Source organism: Schistocerca americana, chromosome 2 (genome assembly GCF_021461395.2).
Source record: "Schistocerca americana isolate TAMUIC-IGC-003095 chromosome 2, iqSchAmer2.1, whole genome shotgun sequence".
NCBI lineage: Eukaryota > Metazoa > Arthropoda > Insecta > Orthoptera > Acrididae > Schistocerca > Schistocerca americana.
Window position 1 is genome coordinate 825,374,394 of NC_060120.1, and position 21,688 is coordinate 825,396,081.

Genomic DNA, 21,688 nt, shown 5'->3' on the forward strand with positions numbered 1-21,688 from the left:
AGGATATAAAATGTAGACTGGCAATGGCAAGGAAAGCGTTTCTGAAGAAGAGAAATTTGTTAACATTGAGTATAGATTTAAGTGTCAGGAAATCATTTCTGAAAGTATCTGTATGGAGTGTAGCCATATATGGAAGTGAAACATGGACAATAAATACACTCCTGGAAATGGAAAAAAGAACACATTGACACCGGTGTGTCAGACCCACCATACTTGGTCCGGACACTGCGAGAGGGCTGTACAAGCAATGATCACACGCACGGCACAGCGGACACACCAGGAACCGCGGTGTTGGCCGTCGAATGGCGCTAGCTGCGCAGAATTTGTGCACCGCCGCCGTCAGTGTCAGCCAGTTTGCCGTGGCATACGGAGCTCCATCGCAGTCTTTAACACTGGTAGCATGCCGCGACAGCGTGGACGTGAACCGTATGTGCAGTTGACGGACTTTGAGCGAGGGTGTATAGTGGGCATGCGGGAGGCCAGGTGGACGTACCGCCGAATTGCTCAACACGTGGGGCGTGAGGTCTCCACAGTACATCGATGTTGTCGCCAGTGGTCGGCGGAAGGTGCACGTGCCTGTCGACCTGGGACCGGACTGCAGCGACGCACGGATGCACGCCAAGACCGTAGGATCCTACGCAGTGCCGTAGGGGACCGCACCGCCACTTCCCAGCAAATTAGGGACACTGTTGCTCCTGGGGTATCGGCGAGGACCATTCGCAACCGTCTCCATGAAGCTGGGCTACGGTCCCGCACACCGTTAGGCCGTCTTCCGCTCACGCCCCAACATCGTGCAGCCCGCCTCCAGTGGTGTCGCGACAGGCGTGAATGGAGGGACGAATGGAGACGTGTTGTCTTCAGTGATGAGAGTCGCTTCTGCCTTGGTGCCAATGATGGTCGTATGCGTGTTTGGCCCCGTGCAGGTGAGCGCCACAATTAGGACTGCATACGACCGAGTCACACAGGGCCAACACCCGGCATCATGGTGTGGGGAGCGATCTCCTACACTGGCCGTACACCACTGGTGATCATCGAGGGGACACTGAATAGTGCACGGTACATCCAAACCATCATCGAACCCATCGTTCTACCATTCCTAGACCGGCAAGGGAACTTGCTGTTCCAACAGGACAATGCACGTCCGCATGTATCCCGTGCCACCCAACGTGCTCTAGAAGGTGTAAGTCAACTACCCTGGCCAGCAAGATCTCCGGATCTGCCCCCCATTGAGCATGTTTGGGACTGGATGAAGCGTCGTCTCACGCGGTCTGCACGTCCAGCACGAACGCTGGCCCAACTGAGGCGCCAGGTGGAAATGGCATGGCAAGCCGTTCCACAGGACTACATCCAGCATCTCTACGATCGTCTCCATGGGAGAATAGCAGCCTGCATTGCTGCGAAAGGTGGATATACACTGTACTAGTGCCGACATTGTGCATGCTCTGTTGCCTGTGTCTATGTGCCTGTGGTTCTGTCAGTGTGATCATGTGATGTATCTGACCCCAGGAATGTGTCAATAAAGTTTCCCCTTCCTGGGACAATGAATTCACGGTGTTCTTATTTCAATTTCCAGGAGTGTAGTTTAGACAAGAAGAGAATAGAAGCTTTTGAAATGTGGTGCTGCAGAAGAATGCTGAAGATTAGATGGGTAGATCACATAACTAATGAGGAGGTATTGAATAGGATTGGGGAGAAGAGCAGTTTGTGGCACAACTTGACTATAAGAAGGGATCGATTGGTAGGACATGATCTGAGGCATCAAGGGATCACCAATTTAGTATTGGAGGGCAGCGTGGAGGGTAAAAATCGTAGAAGGAGACCAAGAGATGAATACACCAAGCAGATTCAGAAGGATGTAGGTTGCAGTAGGTACTGGGAGATGATGAAGCTTGCACAGGATAGAGTAGCATGGAGAGCTGCATCAAACCAGTCTCAGGACTGAAGACCACAACAACAACAACAAAACTGCTGTTATATATCAAATGATAGGCTACTTGATAAAATCTGCTATGTAGTTTGTTAGTGGGCAGATAGCATGATACTGGATAAATAATTTTTATCACCAAAAATCTCTAACAGTGATACATCAGCCATGGAATTACAGATATCATAAACTTAAGAAATAAGATTAGTAAGGTCTTTCGCATATTTTTAGTTTTAATCAGCACAATAGATACATATTTTCATTTGTTTATTTTCAAGGAATTTACTGTTCTTTACCTTCTTATTAAAAAGTATTACAAATCTTGTGCTTATTCACTCTATTCCCACCTGATGCAAGCATCTAATGAATTTATCATCTTTCTTGCGTCCCCAGTTGGACCGTTGAGTCTTTTGGCAATTTTCTACCAATCATATTTCTTTTTCTATGGCACTTGTGCTGTGGATCTTTTAGATACCAGGAGCACATATGATGTCTGTATTCTTCTATCAGCAACTTACATTCTCTTTGGGCCACTGCATCATGTCCACTCACACACACCTAGCATTTACATCAGAGAGAATGCTCATTCACTGTTGTGTGTTTGCTTCAGAACAATGGGGACTTAACATCTTTTTATCGTTTGTATGGCTCCCTTGACTGTTGGGTAACAACTGCTGCTGTGATGCCCTTTTATAAGCAACTGTCAGACTGTTATTTGCTGATCTACTCATCATGTCACCATGCTGCAGAAAGTCATGTCGTGTCAGTGATACAGGAGTGTTAATGACGGCACAGATTCAAATCAATAGTGGTGCGAATGGAAAGAAGATGAGGATTTATGGTCAGACAAATGTAGGGTAATATGAACATCAGCAGAAAGTGGTATAATGGGAGCAGGATTTACTATGAATAAGAAGACAGGCGGAGGTACCTGAAATGTTCAGCGACAGGATTGTTCTACTCAGAATGGACAGCAAACTGACACTAGTTCATGTATACATACCGACATCACAAGTGGAAGATAAAGAGGTAGAGATAGTATATGATGATACTGAATAGGTAATTCAGTAAGTAAGGGAGATGAAAATTTAATAATCATGGTGGAATGGAACATGGTAGTAGGAGAACGAATAGATGAAAGAAACTTGAGAATTTGGGCTTAAAACTAGGAATGAAAGAGGAGAAAGATTAATTGAGTTATGCAATAAATTTCAGCTAGTGACAGCGAATACAGTACACAGTTCAAAAATCACAGGAGGAGGAGACGTACTTGAAAAAAGTCCCAAGACACGGAAAGATTAGCTGGATTACATCATGGTACGACAGAACACTGAAATCAAATATTGGATTGCAAGGTGCACCCAGGCGCAGATATACACTCAGATCACAATTTAGTAATACTGAAGGGTAAACTGAAGTTCAAGGGAATTGTCGGGAAGAATCCATGTGGAAAGAAGTGGGATACTGAAGTACTAAATATGAAACACTCCAAGGCTGTAGCTACTGCAGTAATGAATGCCACAGTACAATACCATAGTATTCAGTTCAATTGAAGAGGAATGAACATCTCTAAAAAGGGCAATTACAGAAGTTGAACAGACCAAGGTAAGTACAAGGAAGGCAATGCTGAAGAAACCTTTGGTAACAGAAGAAATGCTTCAACTGATCAACAAAAGAAGGAAAAATGAGAATACAGCAATATAAGTTACTTAGGAATTAAATATATAGAAAGTACAGGAAGCCAACATAAAAGGGCTACAGCAAAAGTGTGAAGAAATCCAAAAAGGAATATGTTGTCAGAAGTAATGATTCAGCACATAAAAAAGTCAAAATAATTTTTGGTGAAATTAAAAGCAAGGGCACAATATTAACAGTGCAATGGTAATTCCTCTGTTAAACACAGATGAGAGAAATGACAGGTGGAAACAGTACAACAAAGGCCTCTACAATGGAGGTGTACTTGTCTGATTAGATTAGATTAGATTAGATTTACTTTCATTCCAATTGATCCGTAGTGAGGAGGTCCTCCAGGATGTGGAACATGTCAGAAAAACAACAATACATGACAAATATTTAAACTAAAACAAATAAGCTAATGTACCATTCCACAGGTCCCAAGTGGAATGATCGTCATTTTTTAATGAACACTAAGAGTCATTTTACAAATACTATTGCACTGAATTTAAAATAAAAAAGTTTTTTATTTATTTATAAGGTAAGAAACATGTAATACAACTACTGTAATACTTATTTACAATGAACACATTACTGCACTGAAATGGTGCAGAAGTTAGATTATACTTACACACACACACACACACACACACACACACACACACACACACAAATTTTCAGTGAACACATTACTGCACTGAAATTGTGCAGAAGATATGTTGTACTTATATACAAATCAGTTGGTTTTCCTCAGAAATTCATCAATGGAGTAGAAGGAGTTGGCCACCAATAAATCCTTTAGGCTTCTCTTAAACTGAATTTCATTGGTTGTTAAGCTTTTTATGGCTGCTGGCAAGTTATTGAAAATGTGTGTTCCTGAATAATGCACACCTTTTTGTACAAGACTAAGTGACTTTAAATCCTTGTGAAGATTATTCTTATTTCTAGTATTGATTCCATGAATTGAGCTATTGGTTTGAAAAAGTGATATATTTTTAATGACAAATTTCATTAAGGAATAAATATATTGGGAAGCTGTAGTTAGTATCCCTAGTTCCCTAAACAGGCTTCTGCAGGATGTTCTTGAGTTCACACCACATATAATTCTTACTGCACGTTTTTGTGCCCGGAAAACTTTAGCTTGGCTTGATGAATTACCCCAGAAAATAATCCCATATGACATTATGGAATGAAAGTAAGCATAGTATGCCAGCTTTTTCATTTTTATATCCCCTATGTCTGACAAAATTCGCATTGCAAACAGAGATTTGTTAAGACGCTTCAGCAGTTCTGTGGTGTGCTCCTCCCAGTTGAATTTATTATCAAGCTGTAATCCCAAGAATTTAACACCGTCCACTTCTTCTATCTTCTTGTCATCATATGTTAGACATATACTCTTGGGACACCCCTTACAAGTTCTGAACTGCATGTAGTGTGTTTTTTCAAAGTTTAGTGACAAAGAATTGGCTAGGAACCAGTGATTAATGTCTACAAATATTTTATTGGCTGATCTTTCTAAGACTACACTTGATTTGCTATTTATTGCAATGTTTGTATCATCAGCAAACAAAACAAACTTGGCATCTGGTAATGTTACTGATGAAAGGTCATTGATATACACAAGAAAAAGTAAGGGCCCCAAAATGGAACCTTGTGGGACCCCACATGTAATTAGTTCCCAGTTGGATGATGCCTGATAGCTTGATACATGTCTCTTTCCTAATAACACCCTTTGTTTCCTGCCAGAGATATAAGATTTGAACCATTTTGCAGCATTTCCTGTTACACTATAATATTCTAGTTTACTTAAAAGGATATTGTGATTTACACAGTCAAATGCCTTTGACAGATCACAAAATATACCAGTTGCCTGCAATTTTTTGTCTAATGAATTAAGTACATTTTCACTGTAAGTGTAGATAGCCTTCTCAATATCAGAACCTTTTAGAAATCCAAACTGTGACTTTGACAGTATGTTATTTGAGATAAGATGGTTATAAAGACGACTGTACATTACTTTTTCGAAAATTTTTGAGAATGCTGGCAACAGTGAAATTGGACGGAAATTTGATGCTATTTCTTTATCTCCCTTCTTAAACAGTGGCTTAACTTCAGCATATTTCAGCCATTCGGGAAATATTCCACTGATAAACGACTGGTTACACAGATAGCTTAATATGTTACTTAGCTCAGAATCACATTCTTTAATTAACTTTGTTGATATTTCATCATACCCACTAGATGTTTTTGATTTTAAAGATTTTATGATGGACATTATTTCTGTTGGGGTAGTGAGGGTCAAATTCATATTATGGAAGTTACTTGAAATGTCTGGTCTAAGGTAATCCATAGCAGCATCTACCGAACCTGACAACCCCATCTTTTCAGTAACAGTTATAAAATGTTTGTTAAAAAGTTCTGCAACACTATACACATCTGTCACCAATGCATCATTTACTCTTAATGCTATTTGTTCCTCTTCATGTCTGGTTCTACCGGTCTCCTCCTTCACTATATCCCATATTGTCTTTATTTTGTTATCTGATATGACTATCTTTTCCTTGTAATATATTTGCTTTGACATCCGTATTACAGTCTTTAATATTTTGCAGTATTTCTTATAATGTGCTATAGCATCAACATTGGAAATGTTTCGGATTGACAGATACAGTTTTCTTTTTGTTTTACAAGATACCCCTATTCCTCGAGTAATCCATGGCTTCTTTGTAGACTTTGCTCTAACCTTGGTAAGTTTTGGGGGAAAGCAGTGTTCAAATAAGGTAAGCACTTTATTAGCAAAAATGTTATATTTTTCATTCATGCCATGAGCACTGTAAACATCAGTCCAGTGAATGTCTCTGAGGAGTGTCCTAAAATAATCAATTTTTGGCTTACTGATTACCCTCTTGAGCTCAGATTTAACAGATTTTATATCTTGTTCAGTATTAACATTTAACAGAAGGAACTGCATGTCATGGTCTGAGAGGCCATTGACTATTGGTTTTGTAATATAATTTTGTTCATTTGACTTTTCTATAAAGATATTATCAATGGCTGTTTGTGAGCAAGTGGTTATCCTAGTGGGGAACTTTACTGTGGGAATTAAGTTGAATGATAGTGTTACTAACTCAAATAGGTTCTTATTGGGAGAGTCTTTAAGGAAATCTACATTGAAATCACCAGCAACCACTATTTCTTTGTTTTTGGTTGTTAAATGGGCCAGTACAGCTTCAAGGTGGTTTACAAACAGATTAAAGTTACCTGCAGGTGCTCGATATACACTTAATATTATGAAAGATTTTTTGTGAAATTCTAATTCTGTTGCACATGCTTCCATATGCTGTTCTAGGCAAAATTTATGAATGTCTATGTTCTTAAATTTATGACAGTTCCTGATGAATGTGGCAACTCCTCCTTTCTCCATTTCTGATCTACAATAGTGAGATGCTAACCTAAACCCTGTAACACTTAAAAGTTCTATACCAGTGGTCACATGATGTTCAGAGAGGCAGATTATGTCAGCTGGGTTTGAAGACTCTAATTCATCTATGCAGATAGTTAATTCATTAATTTTATTTCTCAGTCCTCGAATATTTTGGTGCAATAAAGATAGCTGACATTTCACATTGACTGACTTAAAATTGGATGGAGTTAAAATATCTGCTGACAGTTGAAAATTCTTAACCAATGGCTGTTTATGTTGATGTAATAAGCTGGAATTATGTTTTTTGATTTCTTTCTCAAACTGAAGGTTTGTCTCAGTTCTAACCTCTCTTAAAATTTGTTTTCTTTCTGTCCTCCCTACCCTAAAAAAGGGTCTTTTCTGAATCCTATAACCACTGGTATTTTACCACTCATGACAGTGCCTCCCCCCTTTAACTTTCCTGCTATTTCCCCAGCCAATTTACCCTTCCCCTTCCTGTTGAGGTGAAGGCCATGCCTAGTATAATCCCACCTACTGACAGAATCAACATGAACCACACCAATGTGTGACCCCGCACCCGACATGAGCAGCCGTTCCAGCTCCAAATTAACTCTCTTGACAGAAGAGTTCAAATGAGGTCGGTCATGGCGCCCAAGAACAGATACAAACTCAACACTGGTATGCCTCGATGCTGATGCAATCTTCGCCAGGTCACACTCTATGCTGTACCCAGGATCTCTGTCAATACTGTTACCTGCCCCACCCACTATAACCACGGTGTCTTCCTTAGTGAAATCTTTGCAAAGTGATCCTAAATCCTCTGTCACCTGCTCCAGACCAGCACTAGGTTTAAAAAAATTGGTGACCTGGTATTCTGATCCTAGTTCATCCTGCAAGAGTTGGCCAACACCTCTTCCATGGGAACTACCTAACAACAACACTTTCTTTCTCTTTACTGATTTCCCTACATTCTTACTTTTCAATTTGCTGCTGAAAGTTTGTTGTGCCCTGTCTACACCTGTAACTGCTTGAGGCTCACCAGCTTCTAACTGAAGCAACAGGTCAAATCTATTTTCCACATTCACCATAAAGCTGTCAGACAAAGTTCTAGGCCTGTTCCTCCTGTTGCCTGTTGCCACTTCCCACCTCTCTTTACCCTTCTCCCTCCTTAACCTGTCAAGATCTCCCCTGGCCTTGTCTAACTCAGCCTGAAGGGCAGCAATTTTCCCCTCCTGTTCCAGTATCTTCCTATCTCTACTACAAATGTGACAGAAGAAAAAATGGGAGTCAATATTGAAGATATAGGGCATCCAAGAGCTTTCAAAGACTTGCGATCAACTAGTGCAGAAGGGATAAATCACATTCCTCCGGAATTTCTAAAATCAGTGGGGGAAATGGCAAATACATGACTATTCAAGTTTGTATGCAGTGTCAGTGAGTCTGGAAACATACCAACACCCTTTCAGAAAAATATCACCCACACAATCTCGAATATATATAGGACAGATAAGTGCAAGAACTACTGCACAATCAGCTTAACAGTTCATGCATCCTACCTGCTTACAAGAACAATTTACAGAAATGTGGATAAGAAAATTGAGGATCTGTCTGATGATGATCAGTTCGGTTTTTAGAAAGATAAAGGCGTCAGGGAGGCAGTTCTGACGTTGTACTTCATAATGGAAACAAGACTTCAGGAAAATCAAGAAACGTTCACAGGATTTGTCAACTTAGAAAAAGCATTTGACCATTTAAGATGGTGCATGATGTTCAGCATCCTAAGAAAAATAGCAGTAAGGTAGAGGAATAGATGAGTAATATACAGTATGTACAAGAACCAATGGAAACAATGAGAATGGAAGACTAAGAACAAAGTGCTCAGATTACAAAGAGCGTAAGATAAGGATGCGGTCTTTCATTCTTACTGTTCAATTTACACATCGAAGAAGAAGTGATGGAAATAAAGAAAGGCTCAAGAGTGGGATTAAAATTCAAAATGAAAGGATATCAATGATAATGATTTACTGATGACACTGTTATCCTCAGTGAAAGTGAAGAAAAATTACAGGAACTGTTGAATGGAATGAATGCTCAAATGATTACAGAATATAAATTGAAAGTAAACTGAAGAAACGCAAGAGTAATGAAGAGTAGCAAAGAGATTACTGATAGACTAAGCAACAAAACTGGTGACCGCTTGGCAGGTGAAACAAAGTAATTCTGCTACCTTCGAAGCAAAGTAACTATGATGGATGAATCAAGGAGGACATAAAAAGCAGACTAGCACTGGCAAAGAATGAGTAGTGTACGGGAAAAGTTCTAAGAGACAAAAACAGGAATATGTCAAACAGATAATGGCGCATATTGGCTGCAGCACTTGTAAAAAGAGATTAGCGAAAAGAAAAAACTTAAAATCAGAACACTGGAAGCACCCAAGAAATCTCTGATTGATGTCAAGTAGGACACCACCATGTGGACAAATTAAAGATTTTCTTTTGATCTTTTCATGGTACAGCAGACTATATGAAGGTTAGTACCTAATGTGTGTACATCATTTTTCTTACCGCTCCTAATGAAAGTCCTGGTTGACTGGTAACTGCTTTATAAATATAGCTTGCCATTGACGAGATGACTCCTGCACTCAAATAGAGACCTAAGAATTGCTCTTTTCCGAGTGCTGCAACAGCTCCTAAAAGAGGGAAAAATAATGACTGTTTTAAATAAAGTAAAAACATCTTCAGAACTCAAATTATTGAGCAATGAACTTTGATAATTGATTTGGATAAATAGACACAAACTGTTAATTATGTAATACATGGCATAAATTTAAAACTGTATATTTGATAGAAATACTAGTATATAAAACACAAGTGCATAAGATGACATAGGATACGCGTCTCTTCCACCTTTGATATCAAGTCTTTATTACCTGGCAGAAATTGTAGTACGGGGTACAGAACATCAACACAGTATTTTTTGTAGAATTATTCAGATTGGTTAAAGCAGTAACAATACCAATAATGTTAAAAGAAGATGAGTAGATTTAACTGTTACAGAATTATGAGTCCAGCATCCCACACTCCACTTGAGCTTTGCTTTAGTCAGCAGATACAGTATTCTGTCTACCACACCAGTTCTCAATGAAGTGATTCTGTGACACATAGGAATCCAAACTCATCATGACAGATGGGTTCTGTAATTTATAATTCTTGGCTGATGGTGGTCTAGGATTGTAAATTCATAATGTGGTCTATTGAAGGTAACATAAGACTGAGAGGTACCAAACAAAGGTACCCCGGTGTGGAGAATGTCTGATAGTACAGTGATAGATACACAGTCTGCAAGGAGATGGATAGCTTGAGGAGCCAGACAGCAGCAACATTTATGAGGCCAGAACTTTCTACGTCACAGTGTGAAAGGAGCACTGATGATCTGTTCCTGCTGCACGTGAGAAGCCATAATGGTAAATCTTACGTAAAACTATGGAAATAAAATTTTGTCAACAGAAGAGAAATCAAGCACTCCATGTTCCAACAAAACTATGAAAAATCAAATGCATCAAAATGATCATGTCAATAAGATCACTTCATTGGCACAAACATTAAGGAAGTTATAACTGCTAATTACATAAATGCGTCAGCCTGAGCTCCCAGTTGGTGCACATCGACAACGCAGAAAGATACGTATATAGCTTCTTTTCTGTGTTTACTTCGTAGATTCTTACTTACATTGCGCGTGAGTTTCGTATAGGAGGTGTAATTTCAAGTTTTAGTTACTGTAATCGTAAATTCAGGCAGGTTGTAGCACAGAGCATTAGACATTTGTTTTGTTTTGGTACGTCAGTGGCACTTGTCTGTCTAGTAGGCTCTCAGAGACCAGTGTGACCTGAGCTCCCAGTTGGTGCACATCGACAGCACAGAAAGGTATGTATATAGCTTCTTTTCTGTGTTCACTTCGTAGATTCTTACTTAAATTGCGTGAGAGTTTTGTATAGGAGGTGTAATTTCGAGTTTTAGTTACTGTAATCGTAAATTCAGGCGGATTGTAGCGCAGTCGTTAGGCATTTGTACAGGTTAGTTCATACATTCTTTGCGTGTTTCCTTTGCGTTATCTAGGCACGGACTCGTGTTTCAGTAACTGTTGTTCAACATCAATTAGAATGGACAGGGACTGTGATTGCTGTGCTCGGATGAGGGCTGAGTTGGCAACCATTCACTCACAGCTGCAGGCGGCACTGACTTCGGTTGCACAGCTTAAGGCTGTTGCCAATGAGCACCACTGTGGGGAGCCGGACTTGGGTATCATGGGGATGTCAACCTCGTCCTGTCTGACCCCAGATCGGTCTGCCGCTGTGGTTGCCCCGGTTGCTGCCCACAGTGGGGTGAGCCATCACCTGTGGTTGATTGGGAGGTCATTCCAAGGCGTGGCAGGCAGCGAAAGACGTCCCCGGAGGCTGATCAGAAAGCCTCCCAGGTGCGTCTGACAAACAGGTTTCAGGTACTGTCTCTGGCTGAGCCAGATGCAGCTGCCTGCCCTGTTTCAGAGGATGATTCTCAGCCTTCAAGGTCCGGGCAATTGCAGAGGGTGGGCTTATTGGTAATTGGGAGCTCCAATGTTAGGCACGTAATGGGGCCCCTTACGGATATGGCGGCTAAGGAGGGGAAGAAATCCAGTGTGCACTCCGTGTGCATTCCAGGTGGAGTCATTCCTCATGTGGAAAGGGTCCTCCTGGATGCCATGAAGAGCAAAGGGTGCAGCCAGCTGCAGATGGTGGCACATGTCGGCACTAATGACGTGTGTCACTTTGAATCTACATCTACATCTAGATTATATGTGTACCAAGTTTGGTTGAAATAAGTCCAGTGCTTTAGCAGAAGATGTGGAACATACATACATACGTTCCCTACATCTACATCCATACTCCGCAAGCCACCTGACGGTGTGTGGGGGAGGGTACCCTGAGTACCTCTATCGGTTCTCCCTTCTATTCCAGTCTCGTATTGTTCGTGGAAAGAAGGATTGTCGGTATGCTTCTATGTGGGCTCTAATCTCTCTGATTTTATCCTTATGGTCTCTTCGCGAGATATACGTAGGAGGGAGCAATATACTGCTTGACTTTTCGGTGAAGGTGTGTTCTCGAAACTTTAACAAAAGCCCGTACCGAGCTACTGAGCGTCTCTCCTGCAGAGTCTTCCACTGGAGTTTATCTATCATCTCTGCAACGCTTTCGCGATTACTAAATGATCCTGTAACGAAGCGCGCTGCTCTCCGTTGGATCTTCTCTATCTCTTCTATCAACCCAATCTGGTACAGATCCCACACTGCTGAGCAGTATTCAAGCAGTGGGCGAACAAGTGTACTGTAACCTACTTCCTTTGTTTTTGGATTGCATTTCCTTAGGATTCGTCTAATGAATCTCAGTCTGGCATCTGCTTTACCGACGATCAACTTTATATGATCATTCCATTTTAAATCACTCCTAATGCGTACTCCCAGATAATTTATGGAATTAACTGCTTCCAGTTGCTGACCTGCTATTTTGTAGCTAAATGATAAGGGATCTATCTTTTTATGTATTCACAGCACATTACACTTGTCTACATTGAGATTCAATTGCCATTCCCTGCACCATGCGTCAATTCGCTGCAGATCCTCCTGCATTTCAGTACAATTGTTCATTGTTACAACCTCTTGATACACCACAGCATCATCTGCAAAAAGCCTCAGTGAACTTCCGATGTCATTCACCAGGTCATTTATGTATATTGTGAATAGCAACGGTCCTATGACACTCCCCTGTGGCACACCTGAAATCACTCTTACTTCGGAAGACTTCTCTCCATTGAGAATGACATGCTGCTTTCTGTTATCTAGGAACTCCTCAATCCAATCACACAATTGGACTGATAGTCCATATGCTCTTACTTTGTTCATTGAATGACTGTGGGGAACTGTATCGAACGCCTTGCGGAAGTCAAGAAACACGGCATCTACCTGTGAACCCGTGTCTATGGCCCTCTGAGTCTCGTGGACGAATAGCGCGAGCTGGGTTTCACATGACCGTCTTTTTCGAAACCCATGCTGATTCCTACAGAGTAGATTTCTAGTCTCCAGAAAAGTCATTATACTCGAACATAATACATGTTCCAAAATCCTACAACTGATCGACGTTAGAGATATAGGTCTATAGTGTTGCACATCTGTTCGACGTCCCTTCTTGAAAACGGGGATGACCTGTGCCCTTTTCCAATACTTTGGAACGCTACGCTCTTCTAGAGACCTACGGTACACCGCTGCAAGAAGGGGGGCAAGTTCCTTCGCGTACTCGGTGCAAAATCGAACTGGTATCCCATCAGGTCCAGCGGCCTTTCCTCTTTTGAGTGATTTTAATTGTTTCTCTATCCCTCTGTCGTCTATTTCAATATCTACCATTTTGTCATCTGTGCGACAATCTAGAGAAGGAACTACAGTGCAGTCTTCCTCTGTGAAACAGCTTTGGAAAAAGACATTTAGTATTTTGGCCTTTAGTCTGTCATCCTCTGTTTCAGTACCATTTTGGTCACAGAGTGTCTGGACATTTTGTTTTGATCCACCTACCGCTTTGACATAAAACCAAAATTTCTTAGGATTTTCTGCCAAGTCAGTACATAGAACTTTACTTTCGAATTCATTGAACGCCTCTCGCATAGCCCTCCTCACACTACATTTCGCTTCGCGTAATTTTTGTTTGTCTGCAAGGCTTTGGCTATGTTTATGTTTGCTGTGAAGTTCCCTTTGCTTCCGCAGCAGTTTTCTAACTCGGTTGTTGTACCACGGTGGCTCTTTTCCATCTCTTATAATCTTGCTTGGCACATACTCATCTAACGCATATTGTACAAGGGTTTTGAACTTTGTCCACTGATCCTCAACACTATCTCTACTTGAGACAAAACTTTTGTGTTGAGCCGCCAGGTACTCTGTAATCTGCTTTTTGTCACTTTTGCTAAACAGAAAAATCTTCCTACCTTTTTTAATATTTCTATTTACTGCTGAAATCATCTATGCCGTAACCGCTTTATGATCGCTGATTCCCTGTTCTGCGTTAACTGTTTCAAACAGTTCAGGTCTGTTTGTCACCAGAAGGTCTAATATGTTATCGCCACGAGTCGGTTCTCTGTTTAACTGCTCAAGTTAGTTTTCAGATAAAGCACTTAAAAAAATTTCACTGGATTCTTTGTCCCTGCCACCTGTTATGAACGTTTGAGTCTCCCAGTCTATATCCGGCAAATTAAAATCTCCACCCGGAACTATAACATGGTAGGGAAATCTACTCGAAATATTTTCCAAATTATCCTTCAGGTGCTCAGCCACAACAGCTGCTGAGCCAGGGGGCCTATAGAGACATCCAATTACCATGTCTGAACCTGCTTTAACCGTGACCTTCACCCAAATCATTTCACATTTCGGATCTCTGTCAATTTCCTTCGATACTATTGCATTTCTTATCGCTATAAACACGCCTCCCCCTTCACTGTCCAGCCTGTCTCTGCAGTATACATTCCAATCTGAGTTTAGGATTTCATTACTGTTTACGTCTGGTTTTAGCCAACTTTCTGTCCCTATCACTATATGGGCATTGTGACCGTTTATTAATGAGAGCAGTTCTGGAACCTTTCTATAGACGCTCCTGCAATTTACTATTAGCACATTAATATTATTATTCCCTGTTGCATTTTGCCTACTTCTACCTTGCCGGGTCTCAGGAGGCGTCTTGTCGGGCCTAGGGAGGGAATTCTCTAACCTAAAAAACGCCCATGTGCACTCCAAACGTACTCCGCCACCCTTGTAGCCGCTTCCGGCGTGTAGTGCACGCCTGACCTATTCAGGGGGACCCTACATTTCTCCACCCGATAGTGGAGGTTGAGAAATTTGCACCCCAGATCTCCGCAGAATCGTCTGAGCCTCTGGTTTAAGCCTTCCACTCGGCTCCAAATCAGAGGACCACGATCGGTTCTGGGAACGATACTACAAATAGTTAGCTCTGATTCCACCCCGCGAGTGAGGCTTTCCACCTTCACCAATTCCGCCAACCGCCTGTACGAACTGAGGATGACCTCTGAACCCAGATGGCAGGAGTCATTGGTGCCGACATGAGCAACAATTTGCAGTCAGGGGCATCCAGTGCTCTCTATCGCCGCCGGTAGGGCCTCCTCCACATCTCGGATGAGACCCCCCGGCAAGCAGACAGAGTGAACACTGGCCTTCTTCCCCGACCTTTCCACTATTTCCCTAAGGGGCTCCATCATCCGCCTAATGTTGGAGCTCCCAGTAACTAATAAACCCCTCCCCCCGTGTGCCTGCTCGGACCTTGCTGAAGGAGCAGCCACATGTCCACTCACAGGCAGAGTGGGCGATGCCACATGGCCAGCCTCCACATTTACCCTCCGCCTCGTGCGCCACGAACGCCGCTGAACCCGCCACTTCCCTTGGGGAGAGGGTGGCCCAACCGCGCCTGGTACCCACGAAGATGTCTCGACAGCAGGGACAGTGGGTGAAGCATGTAACACCTGGGGTGTACCTTGTGACGCACCAGACCCCCCACTGCCGCTACACTCTGAGGCAGCAGCCTGAAGACGGCTGACCGCGGCCATCAACACGTTCAGCTGTTCGCGAACAGTGGCCAGCTCCTCCTGCATCCGTACACAGCAGTCACACATCCTATCCATCCTAAGGAATCAATTTACTGAAGAGAGTTAATCAACTTTTAACTAGACTGCTAATTCACTAAAGGTGGCTGATTATTGACTAAACTGCGATTGCTAGCCACTTCTTGTAGAAAACAATGAAAGGGACTCTCTCTGACTGTATTCAAAACAAACACGAAATCTATGGAACACTATTAATAGCACTCGACAATTAAAGCTTCCTAAAAGCAAAAACACATGGAAGAAGAAGTGACAAGTAAGAAAAATACAGTTAATACGTAAATTAAGGTAGCTCGCTGCACAGCAGACGTGAAGCAGACGGCGGTTAGGACGACACTGACACTACTGGCACTATGGCTGACTAAAGGGACTCTCTCTGACTGTATTCAAAACAAACACGAAATCTGTGGAACACTGTTAATAGCACTCTACAATTAAAGCTTCCTAAAAGCAAGAAAACACGGAAGAAGAATTGAGGAAATTCTCTCTGGATTCCAGTGGCTATCTGATTTGTTGAAGGCTGCCGGTCTTGCTTACAAGATGAAGGCAGAGCTCACCATCTGCAGCATCATTGACAGAACCGACTGAGAACCTTTGGTGCAGAGCCGGGTGGTAGGGTTTCGGGTTCCGCTGAATAGGTCAGGAGTTCACTACACTCAGCTGGTGGCTACACTGGTAGCGGAGGCTGTGTGGCGTGGACTGGGCGGTGTTTTAGGTTAGAAGGCCTCGGGAAAGTACGGGGTGGGCTGCAATCTCAAAGGGTGCATGGCAAATACAGGACGTGCTTGGATCAAAGAACAGTCGGAATTGTAGTTGTAAATTATTGTAGTTGTGCTGGGAAAGTCCCTGAGCTTCTAGCGCTAATAGAAAGCACAGAAGCTGAAATCATTATAGGTAAAGAAAGCTGGCTAAAGCCTGAAATAAGTTCTGCAGAAATTTTTACGAAGTCTCAGACGGTGTTCAGGAAAGATAGATTTGGCAGAATTGCTGGTGGCGTGTTTGTGTCTGTCAGTAGTGGTTTATCTTGTAGTGAAGTCGAAGTAGATACTCCATGTGAACTGGTATGGGTGGAGGTTATACTTAACAGCCGAACTAAGTTAATAATTGGCTCCTTCTACCGACCCCCAGACTCCGATGATATAGTTGCTGAACAGTTCAAAGAAAATTTCAGTCTCGTAACAAATAAATACCCCACTCATATGGTTATAGTTGGTGGGGACTTCACCTTCCCTCGATATGTTGGCAAAAATACTTGTTCAAAACCAGTGGTAGGCAGAAAACATCTTCCGAGATTGTCCTAAATGCTTTCTCTGAAAATTATTTCAAGCAGTTAGTCCACCAACCCACGCGAATTGTAAATGGTTGTGAAAACACACTTGACCTCTTAGCCACAAACAATCCAGAGCTAATAGAGAGCATCATGACTGATACAGGGATTAGTGATCACAAGGTCGTTGTAGCTAGGTTCAATACTGTTTCTTCCAAATCCACCAGAGACAAATGCAAAATAATTTTATTTAAAAAAGCGGATAAAGTGTCACTAGAAGCCTTCCTAAGAGACAATCTCCATTCCTTCCGAACTGACTATGCAAATGTAGACGAGATGTGGCTCAAATTCAAAGATATAGTAGCAACAGCAATTGAGAGATTCATACCTCATAAATTGGTAAGAAATGGAACTGATCCCCCATGGTACACAAAACAGGTCCGAATGCTGTTGCAGAGGCAACGGAAAAAGCATGCGAAGTTCAGAAGAACGCAAAATCCCGAAGATTGGCTAAAATTTACAGACGCGTGAAATTTGGCACGGACTTCAATGCGAGATACCTTTAATAGGTTCCACAACAAAACATTGTCTCAAAATTTGGTAGAAAATCCGACGAAATTCTGGTCGTATGTAAATTACACAAGTGGCAAGACGCACTCAATACCTTCGCTGTGCAATGCCGATGGTACTGTTACCGACGACTGTGCCGCTACAGCGGAGTTATTGAACGCAGTTTTCCGAAATTCCTTCACCAGGGAAGATGAATGGAATATTCCATAATTTGAAACACAAACAGCTGCTAGCATGAGTTTCTTAGAAGTAGATACCTTAGGGGTTGCGAAGCAACTCAAATCGCTTGATACGGGCAAGTCTTTAGGACCAGATTGTATACCGATTAGATTCCTTTCAGATTACGCTGATACAATAGCTCCCTACTTAGCAATCATATACAACCACTCGCTCACCGATAGATCTGTACCTACAGATTGGAAAATTGCGCAGGTCGCACCAGTGTTTAAGAAGGGTAGTAGGAGTAATCCATCGAACTACAGACCTACATCATTGACGTCAGTTTGCAGTAGGGTTTTGGAGCATATACTGTATTCAAACATTATGAATCACCTCAAAGGGAACGATCTATTGATATGTAATCAGCATGGTTTCAGAAAACATCGTTCTTGTGCACTGCAGCTAGCTCTTTATTCGCACGAAGTAATGGCCGCTATCGACAGGGGATCTCAAGTTGATTCCATATTTCTAGATTTCCGGAAAGCTTTTGACACCGTTCCTCACAAGCGACTTCTAATCAAGCTGTGGGCCTATGGGGTATCGTCTCAGTTGTGCGACTGGATTCATGATTTCCTGTCAGGAAGGTCGCAGTTCGTAGTAATAGACGGCAAATCATCGAGTAAAACTGAAGTGATATCAGGTGTTCCCCAGGGAAGCGTCCTGCGACCTCTGCTGTTCCAGATCTATATAAATGACCTGGGTGACAATCTGAGCAGTTCTCTTAGGTTGTTCGCAGATGATGCTGTAATTTACCATCTAGTAAGGTCATCTGAAGACCAGTATCAGTTGCAAAGAGATTTAGAAAAGATTGCTGTATGGTGTGGCAGGTGGCAGTTGACGCTAAATAATGAAAAGTGTGAGGTGATCCACATGAGTTCCAAAAGAAATCTGTTGGAATTCGATTACTCGATAAATAGTACAATTCTCAAGGCTGTCAATTCAACTAAGTACCTGGGTGTTAAAATTATGAACAACTTCAGTTGGAAAGACCACATAGATAATATTGTAGGGAAGGCGAGCCAAAGATTGCGTTTCATTGGCAGGACACATAGAAGATGCAACAAGTCCATTAAAGAGACAGCTTACACTACACTCGTTTGTCCTCTGTTAGAATATTGCTGCGCGGTGTGGGATCCTTACCAGGTGGGATTGACGAACGACATCAAAAGGGTGCAAAAAAGGGCAGCTCGTTTAGTATTATCATGTAATAGGGGAGAGAGAGTGGCAGATATGATACGCGAGTTGGGATGGAAGTCATTAAAGCAAAGACGTTTTTCGTCGCGGCGAGATCTATTTACGAAATTTCAGTCACCAACTTTCTCTTCTGAATGCGAAAATATTTTGTTGAACCCAACCTACATAGGTAGGAATGATCATCAAAATAAAATAAGAGAAATCAGAGCTCGAACAGAAAGGTTTAGGTGTTCGTTTTTCCCATGCGCTGTTCGGGAGTTGAATGGTAGAGAGATAGTATAATTGTGGTTCGATGAACCCTTTGCCAAACACTTAAATGTGAATTGCAGAGTAATCATGTAGATGTAGATGTAGATGTAGAACTCAGAAATTCTCCATACACAGCAGCATCAATGCAGAACTGTGCAGTTCTACTCAATTCGTTTTGCCTGATAGGTCAATTTTTTTTAGATTTAAGATGTGCATAATTCCCGTGAACCATGGACTTTGCCGTGCCGTCGATGGGGTGGCTTCTATGCCTCAGCGATACAGATAGCTGTACTGTAGGTGCAACGAGAACAGAATGGTTTCTGTGGAGAGGTCAGACAAACATACAGTTCTTGAAGAAGGGCAGCAGCCTTTTCAGTATTTACAGGGACAACAGTCTGGATTATTGACTGATCTGCCCTTGTAACATCAAACAAAATGGCCTTGACGTGCTGGTACTACAAATGGCTGAACACAAAAGGGTAACTATAGCCATAATTTTTCCTGAGGGTATGCAGCTCTACTGTATGGTTAAATGATGGTGATGTCCTCTTGCATAAAATTGTCCCCCTTTTGGATCTCTGGGTGGGGACTACTCAGGTGGATGTCTTCATTAGGAGAAACAAAACTGGTGTTCTACACATTAGATCATGGAATGTTAGATCCGTTAATTGTGCAGGTAGGTTAGAAAATTTAAAAAGGGAAATGTATTGGTTATAGTTAGATACAGTGGGAATTAGTGACGTTCGGTGGTAGGAGGAACACAACTTCTACTCAGGTGAAAAAAAGGGTTATAAATACAAAATCAAATAACAGTGATGCAGGAGTAGGTTTAATAATGAACAATAAAATAGGAATGCGGGTAAGCTACTATGAACCACATAGTCTATGCATTATCGTAGCCAAGATAGACACGAAGCCCGCATCTACCACAGTGGTACAAGTTTATATGCCAACTAGCTTTCCATACGATGAAGAGATTGAAGAAGTGTATGATGAGATAAAAGAAATTATTCAGATAGTTAAGGGAGATAAAAATTTAATTGTGATGGGGGACAAAAGGAAGAGCAGAAAAAATAATAGCTGAATATGGACTGGGGGAAAGGAATGAAAGAGGAAGCTGCCTGGCAGAATTTTGCGCATAGAATGATTTAATCATTGCTAACACTTGGTTTAAGGACCATGAAAGGAGGTTTTATATACATGGAAGAGACATGGAGACACTGGAAGGTTTCAGATTGATTATATAATGGTATGACAGAGACTTCAGAACCTCATATCAGACTGTAAGACATTTGCAGGGGAACGTGTGGACTCTGACCACAATTATTGGTTATGAACTGTAGATTAAAACAAAAGGAATTGTAAAAAGGTAGGAAATTAATGATACAGGATCTGGATAAGCTGAAAGAATCAGACGTTGTTTTGAGTTTCAGAGGGAGCACTGGATGACAATGGGTTAGAATAAGGGAAAGGATTACAGCAGAAAGTGAATGTGTAGCTTAAAGAGAAGAAATAGTTAAGGCAGAAGAGGATCAGACAGGACAACACCTAATAGAAACCCTTGGATAACACAGGATATATCTAAAAAATGAGATTGGCAGGCAGTGCAAAATGGCTTAGCAGAATGGCTAGACAGCAAATGTAAGGATTTAGAAGCACATATCACTAGGGGAAAGATAGACACTGTCTACAGGAAAATTAAAGAGGACTTTGGAGAACAGAGAAGCAGCTGTATAAATATATCAAGAGCTGAGATGGAAAACAAGCAAAGAAGGGAAAGCTGAAATGTGTAAGGAGTATATAGAGGGTATATACAAGGGAGATGAACTTGAGGCAATATTACAGAAATTGAAAAGAATGTAGATGAAGACGAGATGGGATATATGATACTTTGAGAAGAATTTGACAGAGCACTGAAAGACTTCAGCTGAAAGCAAAGAGAGCTCCACTCCAAGTTTAAACGCAGCCAAAACCTCTCAGACAAACAGAAGCTAAACGATGTCAAAGTTAGCGTAAGGAGGGCTATGCGTGAAGCGTTCATTGAATTCGAAAGTAAAATTCTATGTACCGACTTGACAGAAAATCCTAGGAAGTTCTGGTCTTACGTTAAATCGGTAAGTGGCTCGAAACAGCATATCCAGACACTACGGGATGATGATGGCATTGAAACAGAGGATGACACGCGTAAAGCTGAAATACTAAACACCTTTTTCCAAAGCTGTTTCACAGAGGAAGACCGCACTGCAGTTCCTTCTCTAAATCCTCGCACAAACGAAAAAATGGCTGACATCGAAATAAGTGTCCAAGGAATAGAAAAGCAACTGGAATCACTCAATAGAGGAAAGTCCACTGGACCTGACGGGATACCAATTCGATTCTACACAGAGTACGCGAAAGAACTTGCCCCCCTTCTAACAGCCGTGTACCGCAAGTCTCTAGAGGAACGGAGGGTTCCAAATGATTGGAAAAGAGCACAGATAGTC

At 41.8% G+C, this 21,688-nt stretch overlaps 1 protein-coding gene across 1 annotated transcript in view; it reads right to left on the reverse strand.

Annotated features, from left to right (window-relative positions):
* Positions 1-21,688, reverse strand: part of LOC124594852 (presenilins-associated rhomboid-like protein, mitochondrial) — a 114,782-nt gene that overhangs the window by 34,863 nt on the left and 58,231 nt on the right. The window contains exon 6 of the mRNA XM_047133310.1: positions 9,587-9,711. Within this exon, the coding sequence (XP_046989266.1) occupies positions 9,587-9,711 (125 nt within the window). The remainder of the gene's footprint in view (positions 1-9,586; positions 9,712-21,688) is intronic.